Source organism: Drosophila santomea, chromosome 2L, assembly GCF_016746245.2.
Source record: "Drosophila santomea strain STO CAGO 1482 chromosome 2L, Prin_Dsan_1.1, whole genome shotgun sequence".
NCBI classification, from domain to species: Eukaryota; Metazoa; Arthropoda; class Insecta; order Diptera; family Drosophilidae; genus Drosophila; species Drosophila santomea.
The window spans coordinates 10,287,246-10,303,375 of NC_053016.2; the positions used below are offsets into that span (position 1 = coordinate 10,287,246).

Genomic DNA, 16,130 nt, shown 5'->3' on the forward strand with positions numbered 1-16,130 from the left:
TCTGTGGAAATGTCGCGACGGGAAAATAATAAAAATAAAATGGGTGGAATAAGGAATATATTGAAAAGAGAAATATATCTCAAAGAACAATACGCAAATTAATCACCACCCACATACGAGTCGCATTGCCATGTGACATTCGTTAGCCGTTTTCTCCACAAAAATGCGACAGTCCAAAGAATTTTGCATTAACATAAATTTTATTGCGTATACGCAGCGTTGCAGTGGCATCGAGCAGACGGCTGTTACGATTTTTTGGGGATTCGCCGATTCGGAAACGCCGGTGAGAATGTGCCATTGCCGCAAACGATTTTAATATTATAATTTGGCCAGCGATGGCATTGTCCGTTGCGCCAGTTCTGAGGAAAACTGTGGCGGTGGTTCGGGAAATGGGGAAAAATTGGAAAGTGGAAGGCGGTGGCAGCTGTCGGGAGTCGCTTTCAGTTGGCTACTCACGGCGCCTGGCACAATGACAAATTACGAGTTGAAAGTTGAGTGAACTTTGGCGCGACAGTGTCCACTGTTCTGCCTCTTAATTTGGCTATTTGTAGAGCAGAAAATAGGTATTTGGCATTCAGGCAACGGTTGTTATTGATCTAAAATATATGAAAATCATGTTCAGTTGGATCTTAGAAGTATCTTTTAGAGATCGTAGTTGAGTCATAGAAGTATCTTTAAGAGATCGTAGTTGAATCTTAGAAGTATCTTTCAGAGATCGGAGTTCTTAGGATGTTTGCTGTAAGTGTAGAAACAGGAAACATATTTACGTTCTATGTTGATTACTCACAACAAGAGTGTATCGCACGGTCGGTCTAATCTGCATCTTGTTGCTACTTTGGATATAATGTATCTAGTTCTGCGGCCACAGCATCCATGCTATCTGCTCCTCCTGCAGACAGCTGTCAGTGGTTCAATCTTGTGCTCCGACGGTCGAGGCCTTTGAAATTGATGAGGCTTTTGTTGCCGCCTTTGGCAAATGAGGCGCAGATAAGCGTCAACTTTGACGCCCTCTTAAGCATATTTTTTCAGTCGGCCTGATGCTTTCTTAGTTTCCGATTCCGATTCCGATTCCGATTCGGTTTCGTTTTCCCCTTCAGAACTCTGCGTTTTTTGGTATCGCTTTGGATGTCATCGAAACTGTTGCTTCTTCTTTCACACAAGCAAATGGGTTTTAGGCGCTCTTTGAGTTTTTGTGCCTCTGACTCGCCTCATTTGAACCCGACGAACCTAGTTCCATTCCCTTTTATTTTTGCTTTTACATATATTTTCGAAGCCATTTTTTGCGTTGTTTTCTATTTTTTACGTTTTTCTTGTAGTTCTTTTTGTTGTTTGTGCGTGACATATTTGTGTGAGCATTTGACTCTTCGCTTTTCCCCATTTGGGGGCAACCATTTGTTTGCCTGAACGCTTGACTCGGATTTGTTGTCTGGCACTCTATTTTCTCCTTTTCGGGCATAGAAACTTGCCTATCAAGGATGCTAGAGGCCACTTAAAGCTTATCATTCTGAGGGATCGATGAGGTTGGCTAAAAAATGAAACCTTTTGACGGCTATGCAAATAACGAAAAAGATTTAGGGGTGTTGCTTGAAATGTTATAAATTGAGAAAGTCGAAAGAGGCATCACAAAAGGGTTTTACTTTTAAAATTTAATAAAGTTTTTTTTGTTAGACATATAAAAACCACATAATTGAAAAATTCTTCTTAGTTATAACAAATTGTATCAATTTGTCTATTACCGCATAATAATGTTAGAAATATTATATTGTATATATTTTGGGTATGATGCAGAGTTTTTTAAATACATGATTATTTCAAAACTGCAATAGAGCATATAATCTTTGGTCACATTTGTAGTTTTTTCCGACTTTTGCAGTTTATAGCTCCTCGTGCAAACTAGACAGAGACAACACATGTCGTGCGAGGGGGTGGGCAATAGACAGAGAAAGATGGAGCAGCGAAATCATCACTCATCACTACTTGCACTGATTCTGCAGCTGCTGCTGCTGCTTCTGCTGCGGCTGCTACTGCAGTTGCATTCGAGAAAATCCCCCAATGAATAGCAACTTGCAAACTGCATTTGAATTGCAAACCCAGGTCACCCCCCGCCCCCCTTGTAGCAACTACCCACATTAGTTTAGCATATGTTTTACATAACTGAGAGTTGGAACCGGAGGATGGGACCACGACTGTTCCCCAAAGCTGAACTGAATTCTGGGCTTATGCTCCACTTCTGGCTGTCTGAACTTTCGGTTTTTCTTTTTCTACTCTGTTTTCCGTATTTTTTATGCGTCGGCTTTTACACAGGAAACTATTACTTAGATCCGTTGTAATAATTGCTATATGAAATATGAATTCAACACCCATTCAGCGATATAGTTTACTTGCACATTCGCACAAGTTTGTTGAACTATGCTATATAGTTTGTTACGTTACATATTTCGTTTGTAATAGCAACTAATTAGTAAGCAATCTTCAGAAACATACAATTTATTTCAGTGGATCTCCGTACTTCCTGCTCGCCCTATCGCCCAATCTTTCGGATCGGAATGCTAGTTTCATTTCTGCTACGTCGGATTCGAAGATTGAACGTTTTGGGTGTCCACGAAGTGTACGCAGTTCAACAACAAAATTTATTGAAATGGCAAAAGGAAGACCTTGATCTTTAGATTATCACATCAATAAATGTTTATTCTTTTTCTTTTTCTGTTTTTTTTTTTATTTCATATACTTTGTCGCAGTCGTTTTGCCGTTGCTCTTTTTGTTTTAGTTTTGGCGGCGTCTTCAGCATCTTGTCTTCGAGCTCTTGTTGTTCTTGTTCTTGGACGTGAAAGAAGCGAAAACGAAACCGCAATCGAAATCGAAATGAAACGTAAACTGGTGGAACCAGTCGAGCAGCAGATGACCAGATGACCAGCTGACCGGACGACAAAAAGCCAAACCCACTGAAGTGGCCAAGCCAAAAGAACTTCTTCGGCTAATTAAGAGTTTTTTTTTTTTTTTTTTTGGCTAGCGCCAGCTAACTCGTATTCAACAGATCTCGATATCCACGTTCTCGCGGCCATTAATTTAAATGCAACTCTATTAGAATCGTCTCATTCTGCATGAAGTCACAGTCATCATCATCATCTGGATTCAAAGCTTGCTTCTCGCATACGTATTCCACAAATGACGCTTACGTGATTACATAAAGACCCATGAAAAGTGATTTGAACTTGAAATCGCTACATGCGTCATGCAATCGAAACAAAAACCGGCGCTTGCTAACAAAAAAAAAAAAAAGAGACTAGAGAAAATCACTGACATCGGTGGAAATAAAAACGTACTAACCATAAAATTGTTACAATGACAACGGACAGGCAAATGGCTAAAACAACGGCAGCAACCGCGCAGTTTGCCAGTAGATCAAATTGAATAACTGCTTTAGCTTTAGCTTTAGCTTCAGCTTTAAGCCAAAACAGCCGCAACAGCAACAACAGCAGTTAGCTATATAACAAGAAGATCAACAAAACCAGGCAATGTTGCCAAGAGCGCATCAATTAGGCTTATAGTCATGTACATATATATGTATATACCTATCTTTATATACTGCACACTGTGACATTCGTGTTCTTGGCAATGTTGCTGCTGTCACTGCAATTGCTGTTGCTGCTCACTGTTGCTGCTCGCTGTTGCTGTCCGCTGTTAAACGACAATTGCTGTTGTCGTAACAGATGTTGCCGCCTCTGTTTTTGTGATATTGTGATACTGTTGCTGCGGCTTTTTGTGTTTCAACTCAGCTGTTGCTGCTGCTGCTGCAGATGCTTATAGTGTGGTTTCTGTGTTTGATTTTCATAAGGCTTGTTCTTATTTGGTAGCTGATCCCCGAGTAACCTGCATTTTAGAGTCTTATGTTGAAGGTTGTTTCCAAAACAAAGCCAACATCAGCTCCAAACTTTAATTTTTGTGCGATTTATAGGGTGGTTTACCTTATCTCAAGAGCGTGGCTTGAAACTGTTTATACTCATGCAACATGTTCTGATTATTACGCACAATTTGTACGACTTTCACATTAATTATTCACAAGGACCAAACAGATTAACCAAATAGCCTCAAACAATTCAATTTCGCAAACAAACGAAATGTCACAGTGGGTTAACTCAGTCGAGAAAACCGTTTAAAGTCCAAACGAATTAGTAGTAAAATATGGGCATTCAGGCGGATGCAAATGCAAATGGAAATGGAAATTCGTGAATGGGATTGTCCGGGGGCCTTTTTGGCCTGGGGGATGGGATGTAGGAGTTGTTGTAGGAGCCGGAAGCGAGATTCTCATGTCCTGTGGATCCGAAATTCGCATGACAATGACAATTATCCCTGGCTAGTGACTATAATGCCACAAGGCATGGCCCCCATCGTCATGCCTGTGGGGACACGCCCACACAATGAGGGATAATTGTGAGTTACGCAAACGCCAAGTGGGCCCCAGTATGGGTTTGATTTTATTGCCCATAGCCAGGACCCCCAAAGCCAATTTGAGACTGGCCCGAGCAATTTGGCCAGAGGAAGCCAAACAGCCGACCGGAAAAAAATGTGAAAATGAAAATGGGCAGAGACACACAAATTTCGGAGGCCCATAGAAATTTCCCAGTTTCGCATTTTTTTCGGAAGAGGAATCCCCTTCGGTAAATTGAATTGAAGCGTCGCCAGAATGGGCAAGGCATCAATTCAATACCAGGAGGCTGTCTGCGCTCCATATGTGTCTGTGTACACTGTGGAAAAAGAGTTCCATGTAATAAATATTTAAAGAAAACTAATTTATGCTATATAGATTGTGTAAGTAGCTTAATATTATTTTAAATGCATAAGAATGCTATATATTTGCTTGAAAATTGTATATCAATGGAAATCAAATGAAATGCAAATGCTAGTATGTAGGTTTACATTTCTTTTTGTGTCGATATATGTTCATGTATATATAGATATAAATATGTAAGTGAGTTTTGGGAGCAAGGACACTGAAAGCAGCACAATTGGGTTCCTTGAAGGACCCGGGCCCAATCAGTCAAGTGAAACTGTCGTTGGTAATTGATTTTGGTTGGGCCAGCCCAGGCTAATTAAGTTATACGATTTCCTCTCCACGTCTGCAGCTCCTTCATTGATTATGTTGTAATAATTGGCGATAGTTATGCAATTAATTCATGCTGACAGCAACGGCCACGTAATTAGTGATCCCAAACCTGGTTGATGGGGGCATTGTATGCTCCTGGTCTGTTTTTTAAGTGGTATTTCAACACGTACCACTCAAAGCAAAATGCCCTCGCCCTGAGGAAATCCAATTTACTAATCGGGAATGAGTGTGACTCTAGAAAGCGTATTCCCTTGTTTAAATGTGCCGCCAAAGGCGTCCGAGTGCGTGTTAAAACGCGCAATTTAACTACAAAATGTTAAACAGTTTATATAAAAACAATTATATTTAATTCAAATCACTTACGATCGTACAGCATGGTCATATCGTTGTACTTGCAGTCATAGGTGATAACTACGTGCTTGTAGTCCGTATACACGATATTGGTATCGAAATACGCTAATAAAATTAAATTTATATTTAAAAATACAATTTTGCAGCATGTAACTACCAAAACTTACGACTATTCTGAACATTGTACGATGCACAACGGCGTTGATAGACGGGTATATTCACAGGTGTTGTTGCATAAGCGAACCAAACGCCCAGTAGCTAATGCAAATCAAAAGTTTATTGAGCAGTTGCTGAGTTCTAGCTTCCACTTCTTACCTTTTTTTTGTTCACATTTTTTAGGATTGTTACATTGAGGCATTTCTTTACCTCAAGGGCAGTTACCATACGAGTTTTTTTTGCTGCTTGAGACAAATGCAACAGCCAAAGCAGAACAACACATATGAAATAGGTCAACTGCATTAGCACAATGTTTTCACAATAGCCATAAAATGAATATACGGCTATTTGGCTTATCAATTTGGCTTGGCTAATGAATTCGACGCGGACTTTAATGCGTCTACTTGGCTTTCCAATGTGGTCAAATCTCACGTGTGGCACTCGACCAATGTTTTTGGTTGTATTCGCTGCACTTATTTGACTTTTGTTGAGTGTTTCCATGGGCGAGGGAATTGCAATTGCACAACGAATGACGCCTCTACTATGTGATTGTTTTCGCTTCTTTTCGCAGATGTGTACATACTCGTATTCCATCACGGAAACGTGCAGCGGCATCGGAATCGGAAATGGGGCACGGACACTCGCAATTACACGGGCACTCCGCCCTTGTCTGTCAACATATTAACTTGGTCCGTGCAATTTCTGATCCAGCAACTTGCATTTGCATTTGCATCTGCAGCTGCTGATGCTGATGCTGATGAGCTTATGTCATCCTCATTTGGTTCGCCGATTCGACAAGCCTCCAATGTGTTTGGTGCCCGAGTTGTGAGTCTCTATTCCAGTCGATAGAATGATTCCATCGCTGTGTTCTTCCTTGTGGTGGTCTTGGCTTGTGGTGCTGCTAATCCTGATGGAACTGGTGGAGGTGTGGTCCACCTGCTGCACCTGCCCAGCTGCACGATGCAACATTCCCCAGTGGCCGTGCTGCAACAAGAACACCAAGTGGTTCAACTTTATGCTTGGCTAAAAAATGGGGCTAATAAAGTGGAAGTGGAGGTGCTTATGAAGTCAAGTGTATAATCATTTTGGGTGACAAAAGCTGATATCAAAACTTTTCATTTAGAGGTGTTTTGCCTGATTAATTTATATATGTATATGTATGTATATGTAAATGTATGTATATATGTATATTTTAAGACAAGCTTAGATATAATAGGTATTTACTTATTTAGGCTCCCTAAAATATATATATATATATATTTTATATTTTAGGGATATATATATATATATATATATATATATATATATATTTAAGGAGCCTAAATATGTAAGTAAATACCTATTATATCTAAGTTTGTCTTAAAATTTTCCATGCCGCATAGCATTTCGCTACACTTTTAAGGCCATTAAGCAGCATAATTTATTTATTTTCAATTAAATCAGTGCAGATTCGCCGCCTCCTCTTGCCGAATTTTTCGCTTATGGAAGAGCTTTTATTTTTGGTCAGTTTGGCGCAACAATTATGTGAACCCACGAACTTTTAGCCCTGGTTTTCCCAACGCCCCCCCGCCCACATTTTCCCAACTTGACTGCTCGACAACGTCAAATGATTTATTCAATTTGTGCTATGAAGCGTAAACTTTTTGTTTGCTCGCTGGCTGCGGAAGTTCACTGTGTGAATCAATCGCGGGAGTTGAGCACCCACTTTTCCCCCTCGAGAGCTGCTATTTAAATAGTTTTTCCACATGCCAATATGGGTGATATGAATACATACCCCGGTCCAGAAGGTCAAACGGGATTTGAATATTTAACTTGCTTTTGTGCATTGTGCATTGGTTAATGCAGTTTGAAAGGATGGATATTTTACCCTTGTCACGGCCTTTTTATCATAATTACAAGTATCGTGTTGTTCTGCCAGATAAAGTGTTCAATATTATTGGAGTTTGCAGCTTAATTTCTTTCTTTATGACTGGAGTTTCGGCTTACCACTGCCTCTGGTATCTTTTGTTTTACGACAGTTGGGCGAAAAAAGTTTTCTTTTTACAGCGATAATTAAGTTAATTACTTTTGCGGAACTTGGACACGGGTGTTTATGGAATGCCAGCCTGCAGACTCATAATTAATAAGCATTTAGTTGGCCACACCTCGAGCAGCTCTGCTCAATGATGTTGTCAAAAAGCGTGAGCTGTTAAAAAGTATATTTCATATTTGATTTTTATGATGCACTTCGCACGCCCCCCAATTGAAGGGCGAACGTGCCTGCCACTCCATGATTTCACCAGCCTTCCAGAAAAGCGCTCCACGAAGAGAACTGCGGCTGCTCGAGAAGAGAAAACTTCGTCGAAGGGCGAAAAGTGAAACCATAATTGGTGGGCAGTCTGGAATTACTTGGCTTATGGATGAGGGCTCTTATTGGGATCGACTGCGCCAATTTGATGTCCAGATAAGTCCGCAGATTATGATGATACGGATTAAAAATTATGAAGATACCATTATACGTATGTAAGTGGAGGTAAGAAAAATATTGCAAGAGTGAATGTTTTAAGAAAGCCTAGATACCTTAGAAACTATAACAAATTACACTTCCATATTAAAGGGGGGGAAAATATAGTAACAATGTAGTAACTGGGGCCAGTAAAAGTTAAGCCAATAAATCATTTTAATAGGTATAATCAAATAAAATGTTTGAAATGATTGTTTTATTTGCATTTTTATTTTTTATTCTCTTGATTTATATTATTGTGTGTTATATGAAAACATGTTTATGAGAGGCGTCTTCATTGTATTTGCCAGATTGCCGAAGCTCGTTTGAAAACATTTTACATTCGCTGTCTGTCAAAGTATCGCAGAATGTATTGCTCATATAAATTTCATTTATGCCAGTTAAATTAATTACTGTCAACACATGCGAGGCGGCAGCTCCACCACCAGTGCCATGAAAATGGCCAAGAAGAGGAGCCGCAGCCGGAGCAAAAACAATTGCCAATCAGGCACAGAAACTAAAGCAGGCCAGGCGTCCGACCAAAAGTCCAAAAAACAACGCACAAAACTTGCTGCGCGAGTTGAGCGTGTTGCGAACATAAACACAAAGTCATAAAGTTTTTACACAAAAACATTTAATTTTATTGCATTTTTGGGCAGCAGCCAGACCCAAGACCCCAGACGCCCAATCCGAAACCGAAACCGAAACCAGACGACGTCGTGAACAATGCACCACCCAAAGGCAGTGGGTGTCGGTGGGTGGTGGGTGGTGTTAGGTTTTAGGTGGTTGGGTGGGTCTGCTCCAATGGGTGGGCATGGTCTGCTGGCCAGGCCAACTTAATTTGCCGCAAATCGAGCAAAACTGCAGCAAACAGAAGCGAACCGAACATCGCACAAAATTTTCGCCAGGACAGGCATGTTATTTTAAAAACTTTAGAGAAATTCGGGCTAAAGAAAAATATACGAAATAACACGTTTAGAAAAAGGCTTTGATTATGCAGCTACAGCTTAGTAAAAAAAAAGATTCAACTCGCGGATAATATCGACTTTGTAGCAAATTTAATTTAGTTTAATGGATGGTGAAAAAGATGTTTAAATAGAATTCAATTTTAATCAAATCCATTTGCATAATATGCTTTAGAGCATTACAACCATTTAATATAGAAAAAGACAGAAACTGTATTAAATTTATTTCTTGGCAGATGTTCATTTAAAGCAATGTACAGTATATTCTAACCGCAATGATTTATCTCAAAATGAAAAAGAAACTAAATAATATGATTGCCTACTTTTAGTCACCTTTGTAAATATAGACTTTTAATGTAAAGACTTTTGTAATATTGGTTAAAGAAGTATTTATTAATATTTCTTGCTCCTTTTTCAAAGTTTTCCTATTTCAGTTGCTATTATTTCTCTGAGAAAAAGCTAACTATTAAATTTTGAGTGACTACACAAAACAATTTCTGCTTAGCAGCGGGGAATCAAAAATGGCATTTGCAGTTGCAGTCTGGATGGATGTGGCCAACATCTTCTTCTCCGACGAATGGTTCCCACAAGACTCGTGTGGCAGGCACGGTTGACGTCAGCAGCATTCGTGGAACACCCGCCCATAAGCTCATAAACACCATGCCAACATGCCTACATATATGCATCTGCAGTTGTTTAGACAACTTCTTGTCTTGCAACTCGCAGCTGAAACGAGAAACCGAAAATCAGCGTGAAAAATGGCACAAGCAGAGTTCTTCTGTATTTCGTATTCTGTATTCCGTCTGGAGGTTTTTGGATTTTTTTTCGCTCATTTACACAAACGTCCTCGTCCAAAAACCATCTCATTTTTGGCATGTGCCTAAAGTGCAGCATTAAAATAAGAATTATGCAGCAGACGGCGAGCTGCAAATCGCAAAATGCGAAATGCATAATGCAAAATGCGAAATGCTGCGAGAAAAGAGAGAAATAAAAACGTACAGCGTGCGTATACGTAATGTGCATTAACATCAACAAGTGCGGAGGAAAAATCGCGCGTAGACTTGTGGGTCTTTGTGGGCGAAAAAAGTAGGGTGTTTGGCAAATGTGGTTCCGCTGCAAATGGGATGTGTGCCAGCTACGAATTTCTGCCCCATGCTATTTCGAAATGATTTTCAATCGCGGGTCTTCGAGAGCCGCAAAGAGTTTGAATCGTCCATGATTATGCCAATGATAATCGCGACGTTGATTGCCGACCAAAGTGGCGCAATTGGCGGCGTTCTATGGTTGGTTAAAACTCACGTATGGATCACAGTAGTTATGTATTGGATCAAAAGGATGGGAAAGGAGAACTTATGAAACTTTTCCAGGCGGCTGTTGATTTGAATCAAATATATGTGCCATTTAACTAGAATTTTAAAATACTGAAACTTGATCTATATTTAAGTGATTACGAAAGTGAAATTCAAATTAGAGTTCATTGAATGTTGTTGTCATAGTTAACATGGCAAACATCCTTCTTATTTTCATCTTCCTACCAAGCTTACCTCACTGAGCGAGGTCCTTCAATATCCCCACCATATGTTGCTTATTATTTTCGCAGCCGAACAGCACCCCTCCTCATGGCAACTGTCAGTGTCAGTGGTGGATGAACAACAATGAAGACATTTACATATGGCGAGGGCGAGGGGTGTCCTATTTCTTTTAAAACCGTAGCATCGTAGCATCCAGCCACCCCCAATGCGGCAATTCAAGGGCAACCTAAACATACCAATTTACGTTGGCCGGGAGTATAGAGATTTGGACTGCGATAAAAGCATCCAGGACATGGCCCGCGACCTCTGACCGCCGCTCCCCGGGTCACGCCCCCTGGTCAGGGCTCAAGGCTCAAGACTCCTGGTCCTGGTCCATGCCCCATGGCATACTCGTATGTCTGGGATGCTCATTAAGGACGCACAGCGTGGCGTGGCTAATGTGACAACATCGTGGGGCAATGGCAATTCCTGCCCGGATGGGGGGTAGACGGCCCCGCGGGGATTTTCATTTGACTTTGCAGCCAGTGGTTATTCTTACCCCGTATTCATCACGGAAAGGATGTCTTTTTTTTTAGGAAATATATTTTCACTGTGAAAAAAAACTCATGAAATACGCTTTTTCTAAATTACTATTAAAATTAAAGTATAACAGATAGTTGAATATCTTTTAAAAAAGATTTACATATTTTTTGTACAAATTATTCAATTCTTTTCAATAATCTGAACTTCTATAACAACAGGTATCTTTCAGTCGCAAAGCCTCACTAAATCCATCTTCTGTCTTTTTCTACTGCTGTTACTGCTCCTTTTAAAAAGGAGCTGGCTTACCTAAGGTTGGGGGATAACAAACTGGTGGTTACAATGGAAAAGGAGTCAGGAGGCCCGTTTCGTCCTTTCAACGTTTATTCTTTTTCCGTCGCTTTTATTGTTTTGTTTCCACTGCGATAGTCAGAGTTGTTGCTGCTGCTGTTTTGGGTAATTCAATTTACTGCCACAATTTTCATTTGTGCAAATTTCAAATGACTCGGGGATACAGTATATACTTATGTATGTCTGTATGTATATATGGCATGTAAATGGCAGCGTCCAGTTCTTGGGCCTTCGCCTGGGAAGCATTTCATGCACAATTTGTTGGGTCTTTTATTTTTATTTCGTCGCTTCGTGAAAAATTTGCCTTGAAGCTGACTGCCTGAGTTACTTCAGTTTCCCCCTTGGAAACTCAAATTGTTTGTGACTTTTGGGTAAAGCCAATTTTGTTTAGGAAGCTTGGAGGTTTTTCGATTCTATTCTTATCATTTTCTTAGAAATTAAAGAACGTATTTTATTTTCCCGATGCGTAAGCTTACCTTACTCACAAATCTTAATCTGCGTTTCTAGAGCTAATCAGCAAATGTTAAATACAATCTAAGAGAAGTTGAGGATGTGAAATGATTTCAAGTTCAAGAGAAACTTATCAATGATGCTCTCTTTAGCAGACACCTCTCTTTCGCTGCAATTGCTATTGGCTCTTCAAGTTAGCAGATAATGTTATGCTTATGAAATGTTAGGCAATAAGAAGATTAAATAGTGCCATTTTTGTTGTGATTGTTTTCCTTTATTTTCTTATATTTTACTAACATCTAGATGCAAGAGATTTCATGTGCAGCCAGCGTGCTGATTAAATTGGCTGATATGCTCTGGATCTATTTATATAAAGCAGGTAATTATAGTGAGGTGATAAGAGCTATTTTTAAATTGTTGTATGAGTTTCAGTTTTTTGCAGTATTTACATGATAATAATACTACATTTAAAATCACATTTTTTGCCAGCCATAAGAAACATATTATTAATTTGATGTTGAGCCGGAGCTCAATGACTACTTTTTAATCTCTTTATCTTAGGAACAACAGTTCTCTTGAGGGAGAACTACCCCAGTACTCTTACACCCTTAACAGGCCATGTTAAAACCGGGACCAATGTACTGTTAAGGTTATTGGCCGCTGCTAAGGAGTCTGCCCCAACTCCAGGTCCTCATTGTCCTGGAAGCTCAGCAGTTCGGGCAAATAGCGCAGAAAATTTTAATACTCCCCAGGGAAACTTTCTGGGCTTTAGCTGTCTGGAAACGTGTCTTCAAGAAACGTGTTGAAGCAAATATTTGCTGCTGCCAGCGATTGAAGGGAGCCAACAATCCTTGAATGATATTGTTGCATCAATCATGAGTGGAAGATACATGTCAATATTGACCCTTCTTTGCCTTGTGGCAAAGCTATTGATTAATGAGAACACCAATGACAAAATGTTGGTCTGAAAAGTTTCAAAATTAACTAAAATAAATGGTTTCCAGATTGCATTTCATGGCCAGGACCATGGCGTTGAATCATTAATAGTGTTTGCAGTTTAATTTCTAGACGACAGTTTTTATTGCCTTCGTGTAAATACGAATAAATGGCCAGCTCAGCTCTTTTGGCATCCATTCAAGATGGCTAGCAATTATTTGATATTTGATTTCGCCTCTCCTTTCGACTCGCCCCACCCTTTTGATTCTCTTTCGCTTTTGTCTACGCTGCGTATACGTAATGGATGTAACAACATTTTAGTAGAAACCCCAAACACGCCTTGACAATTTCCTCTTTCAATTCAGGCGAATTTCCAACAATTTTTCATTGCCATATGTATCTGTGTGTGAGAAAGTACTCGTGCCGTTTCAAAAGCGTTATTTGTTGCTCTGACCGTAGTGAAAAGTGATTTACTATTTCTATTCGCCTCTGTCTGAGTTTCTGTTGCTATTCTGTCGATAAAAGCAATCAAAGCTTGATTTATTGTGCTTAGTAGTTCTTGACAGCCGCGGGTAAAAATTTTGTGTGAGTTTGTCGACAGGACAGAAAGGATGGCCTGAAAGGTTTCATCAAAACGATGAAGGAATCGTGTGTAGTAAGGGTTTGTGATATTGCTTATTGCACACCACCATTTGCAATGAATGCTGTACCTACCTATTACCTATTGACTGATAAACACTTGTTTGTGTTTTATTTAACATGTTTTCCAACAACATTTAAATGAAATAACAGAGCTTAAATATTTTGTGGTTGAACGTTAGTTCGCTCAATCGCTTGGCAGAGACCGGAAAAGCAAAATATTTGATTTCCTCTTGAAAATGCCGACGTTCCTTCGCTTCCCAGCTTTTTCCCATTTCATATTGTTTGGATTTCCAACTGCCGCCTGAGTTATTTCCTCGCTCACAGTTAACCGGTCACAAACGCACACACACACACGCACACACACACACTCACACATTGACATGCAACAATTGCCCCGCCAAATGCCGCCGGTCAACAAAAACAACAAGAATCACAACAGGAGCAGCCATAAAGCCTTATTGATTTTTGACTTGAATGAGGTTTATAAAATGGATTTATACCCTTTCAAAGGGTATTTTAAACTTTGTAAGCTACCTACAGCTAGTCATAATATATTAGATTATATCTTTATAATTTTTACAGCCAATATAGAGAGTCTGTTATATAAAAATATAGATATTAAATTTATTTGAATAGACAACGAAACTTTTAGAACTATACTTTTGAACTCAACCCTTTTTTTCAGATTTTATAAACTACATACTTGTATAATATAGTATAGTATAATATATTTAAGAGTATGTTTGTATCGACTAGAAACAGTTAGCTTTGCATTTTTTACCCAACACAATGGCAGCGACAGGATCAGACAACCGAGTTGGTGACTGCATTGAAGCTGTTTGCGAGGACATTTAGAAAAATGCATATTTATGTGCTTGTGGCTTCCCGTGTTTGCTGCTTTAAATGGCCTGGAAAATCTGTTTGAGTGAGTGGCAGGCGCAATTTAGTTAAAGTTGCCAAAACTTGACTTTGCTTTGGCACTCGAGGGGCGAACTGCTAGAAAGGCGTTCATATTAACAATCGACATACCGCTTGATGGGTTAAGTGGAAAATCGGGGGCACCAGAGTGTTAAGGCTGTTGAAATGCACAATTTACTGGAGACACACTGAAATGGAATTGGGCAGAAACAGAAGGAGCTTAAAGGACGAACGGATCAGGAGGCAAGAGACTCTAACAAAAGGCGGCTAACAAGCAGACATGATAAAGTAAAAGAAAATGAGAAACTCTCGACGGCGTCACAGAAAAAGTAAGTGAGCTAAAAAAGGTTAACCCAAGTTTCGTGTACTCTTTGGGAATTCAATTATATTTAAGAAATACGATATAAGAAGCAAATAATTACATTTTATAAATATAAGTAGATAGAATAGCCACATTGTCATATTATCTTATAAAACTTTTCAGCTGATTTCGATATTTAAACTAATAGGCAAAAAAAACGGTAATTCCATTTATAAATGCGAAAACGTTGCATAGATCCATAAAAATAAATTGGTTTTATGTTTAGCTAATTTTCTAATTTTTTCATTGGTTTTCCCGTCTATTCTTTGGATTACCTCCCACCTATGGATACCAGCCAAAGAATATCTGCCGCTTAGATCTAAGTGCTCCACTTTCCGTCAGGGTATAACGAAATTCCAGCTCAAAAGGTGTTGCTATATTCGCTTAGAGACCGATGCAGGCGCCATTCCATGTCCTCAAGTTTTCGTGAGGGCGAGTCGCTCAGTCTGTTTGTGTTAATGACAAGTGTTTCCATGTTCTATACGTATGTTCCTCCTCTTTTTTCGTATGCGTCGCGTAATGACAAGGAGGATGTCGATGGGTATAATGACAACATCAATGCTGATGGTGATGGGGATGGGGATGGGAATGGGGCTTGAAATGGGGATGGGTAATGGGGATGATGACAGAGTGAATATGTGGAGAGGGCATGGGCATGCCACATCGCCCAGAAAAAGCAGCTTAAAGTGCTTGTTAGCGATTTTTGTCGCAGTTTTAATACCTCATTTTGGAACAGAGTGCATGGAGTTCAGAAAATAAGAGAAGAAAGTACTTAAAATAACTGGTAAAGTAACAAAACAAGCATGTTTGCTAGGAAATTTAAAAAATATATTTGACACTAATGGTATAGAATTATTGGTTAAAAAAGTTTAGTATGAAATCGTAATTAGACTTTATCTTATATGTTTAGCCACTTTCTGACCATGTTATTTCTATATTTTTAAACCATAAACTGCTACTAAAACAAAAATTGAATATTTTATGTGTAATCTATTGCCTTTTCAAAAAAATGTCTCTATTGATTTCCGTTTTTCTTAATGGTACTGGCTGTCGAGGAATCGGCTTCAGGTAGGCAATTTCATTTCTACAAGTTCCGTACCAAGTATTTGTTAGTCGGGTGCTCATGCTCGACCTTTTTGTGCCATTGATGAGGATGATGATGATGTCAACGTTCGATGAGGCTGTCAATGCGGAATCGAGCTGCGACATAAACACGTTGTCAAATCGAACGCGTGAGTGCTCACGTGCTCGCCGAGCAGAACGCTTATGGGGTTGGGAAAAAGTAGATAAATGGGCAGGCAATTCACCCCGGTTAGCACGTGCTGTTCGGGGTCTTTGTCAATAGATTGGCATACAATCCACT

General features: G+C 39.5%; 2 protein-coding genes across 2 annotated transcripts; one reads left to right on the forward strand and one right to left on the reverse strand.

Annotated features, from left to right (window-relative positions):
- Nucleotides 1-4,824: 4,824 nt before the first annotated feature.
- On the reverse strand, nucleotides 4,825-5,948 carry LOC120458937. Its single transcript, XM_039646792.1, has 5 exons — nucleotides 5,771-5,948; nucleotides 5,623-5,713; nucleotides 5,468-5,560; nucleotides 5,275-5,410; nucleotides 4,825-5,213 (listed from the first exon to the last, which is right to left on the reverse strand). Exons 1-5 carry the CDS (start codon nucleotides 5,912-5,914, stop codon nucleotides 5,168-5,170), a joined length of 510 nt encoding a protein of 169 aa, XP_039502726.1. The 5' UTR covers nucleotides 5,915-5,948; the 3' UTR covers nucleotides 4,825-5,167.
- A 153-nt stretch (nucleotides 5,949-6,101) lies between these two features.
- On the forward strand, nucleotides 6,102-6,678 carry LOC120458938. Its single transcript, XM_039646793.2, has one exon. It carries the CDS (start codon nucleotides 6,462-6,464, stop codon nucleotides 6,636-6,638), a length of 177 nt encoding a protein of 58 aa, XP_039502727.1. The 5' UTR covers nucleotides 6,102-6,461; the 3' UTR covers nucleotides 6,639-6,678.
- Nucleotides 6,679-16,130: the final 9,452 nt, after the last annotated feature.

Bases quoted from the DNA above. Each gene is read 5' to 3' on its own strand.
- LOC120458937 (XM_039646792.1), bottom strand. From the start codon at position 5,914: ATGCAGTTGACCTATTTCATATGTGTTGTTCTGCTTTGGCTGTTGCAT. The intron at 5,714-5,770 runs GTAAGAAGTGGA...GATTTGCATTAG, and splicing joins AAAATGTGAACAAAAAAAAG to CTACTGGGCGTTTGGTTCGC. The intron at 5,214-5,274 runs GTACGTGTTGAA...CCCATCAACCAG, and splicing joins AGGGCATTTTGCTTTGAGTG to GTTTGGGATCACTAATTACG.
- LOC120458938 (XM_039646793.2), top strand. From the start codon at position 6,462: ATGATTCCATCGCTGTGTTCTTCCTTGTGGTGGTCTTGGCTTGTGGTG.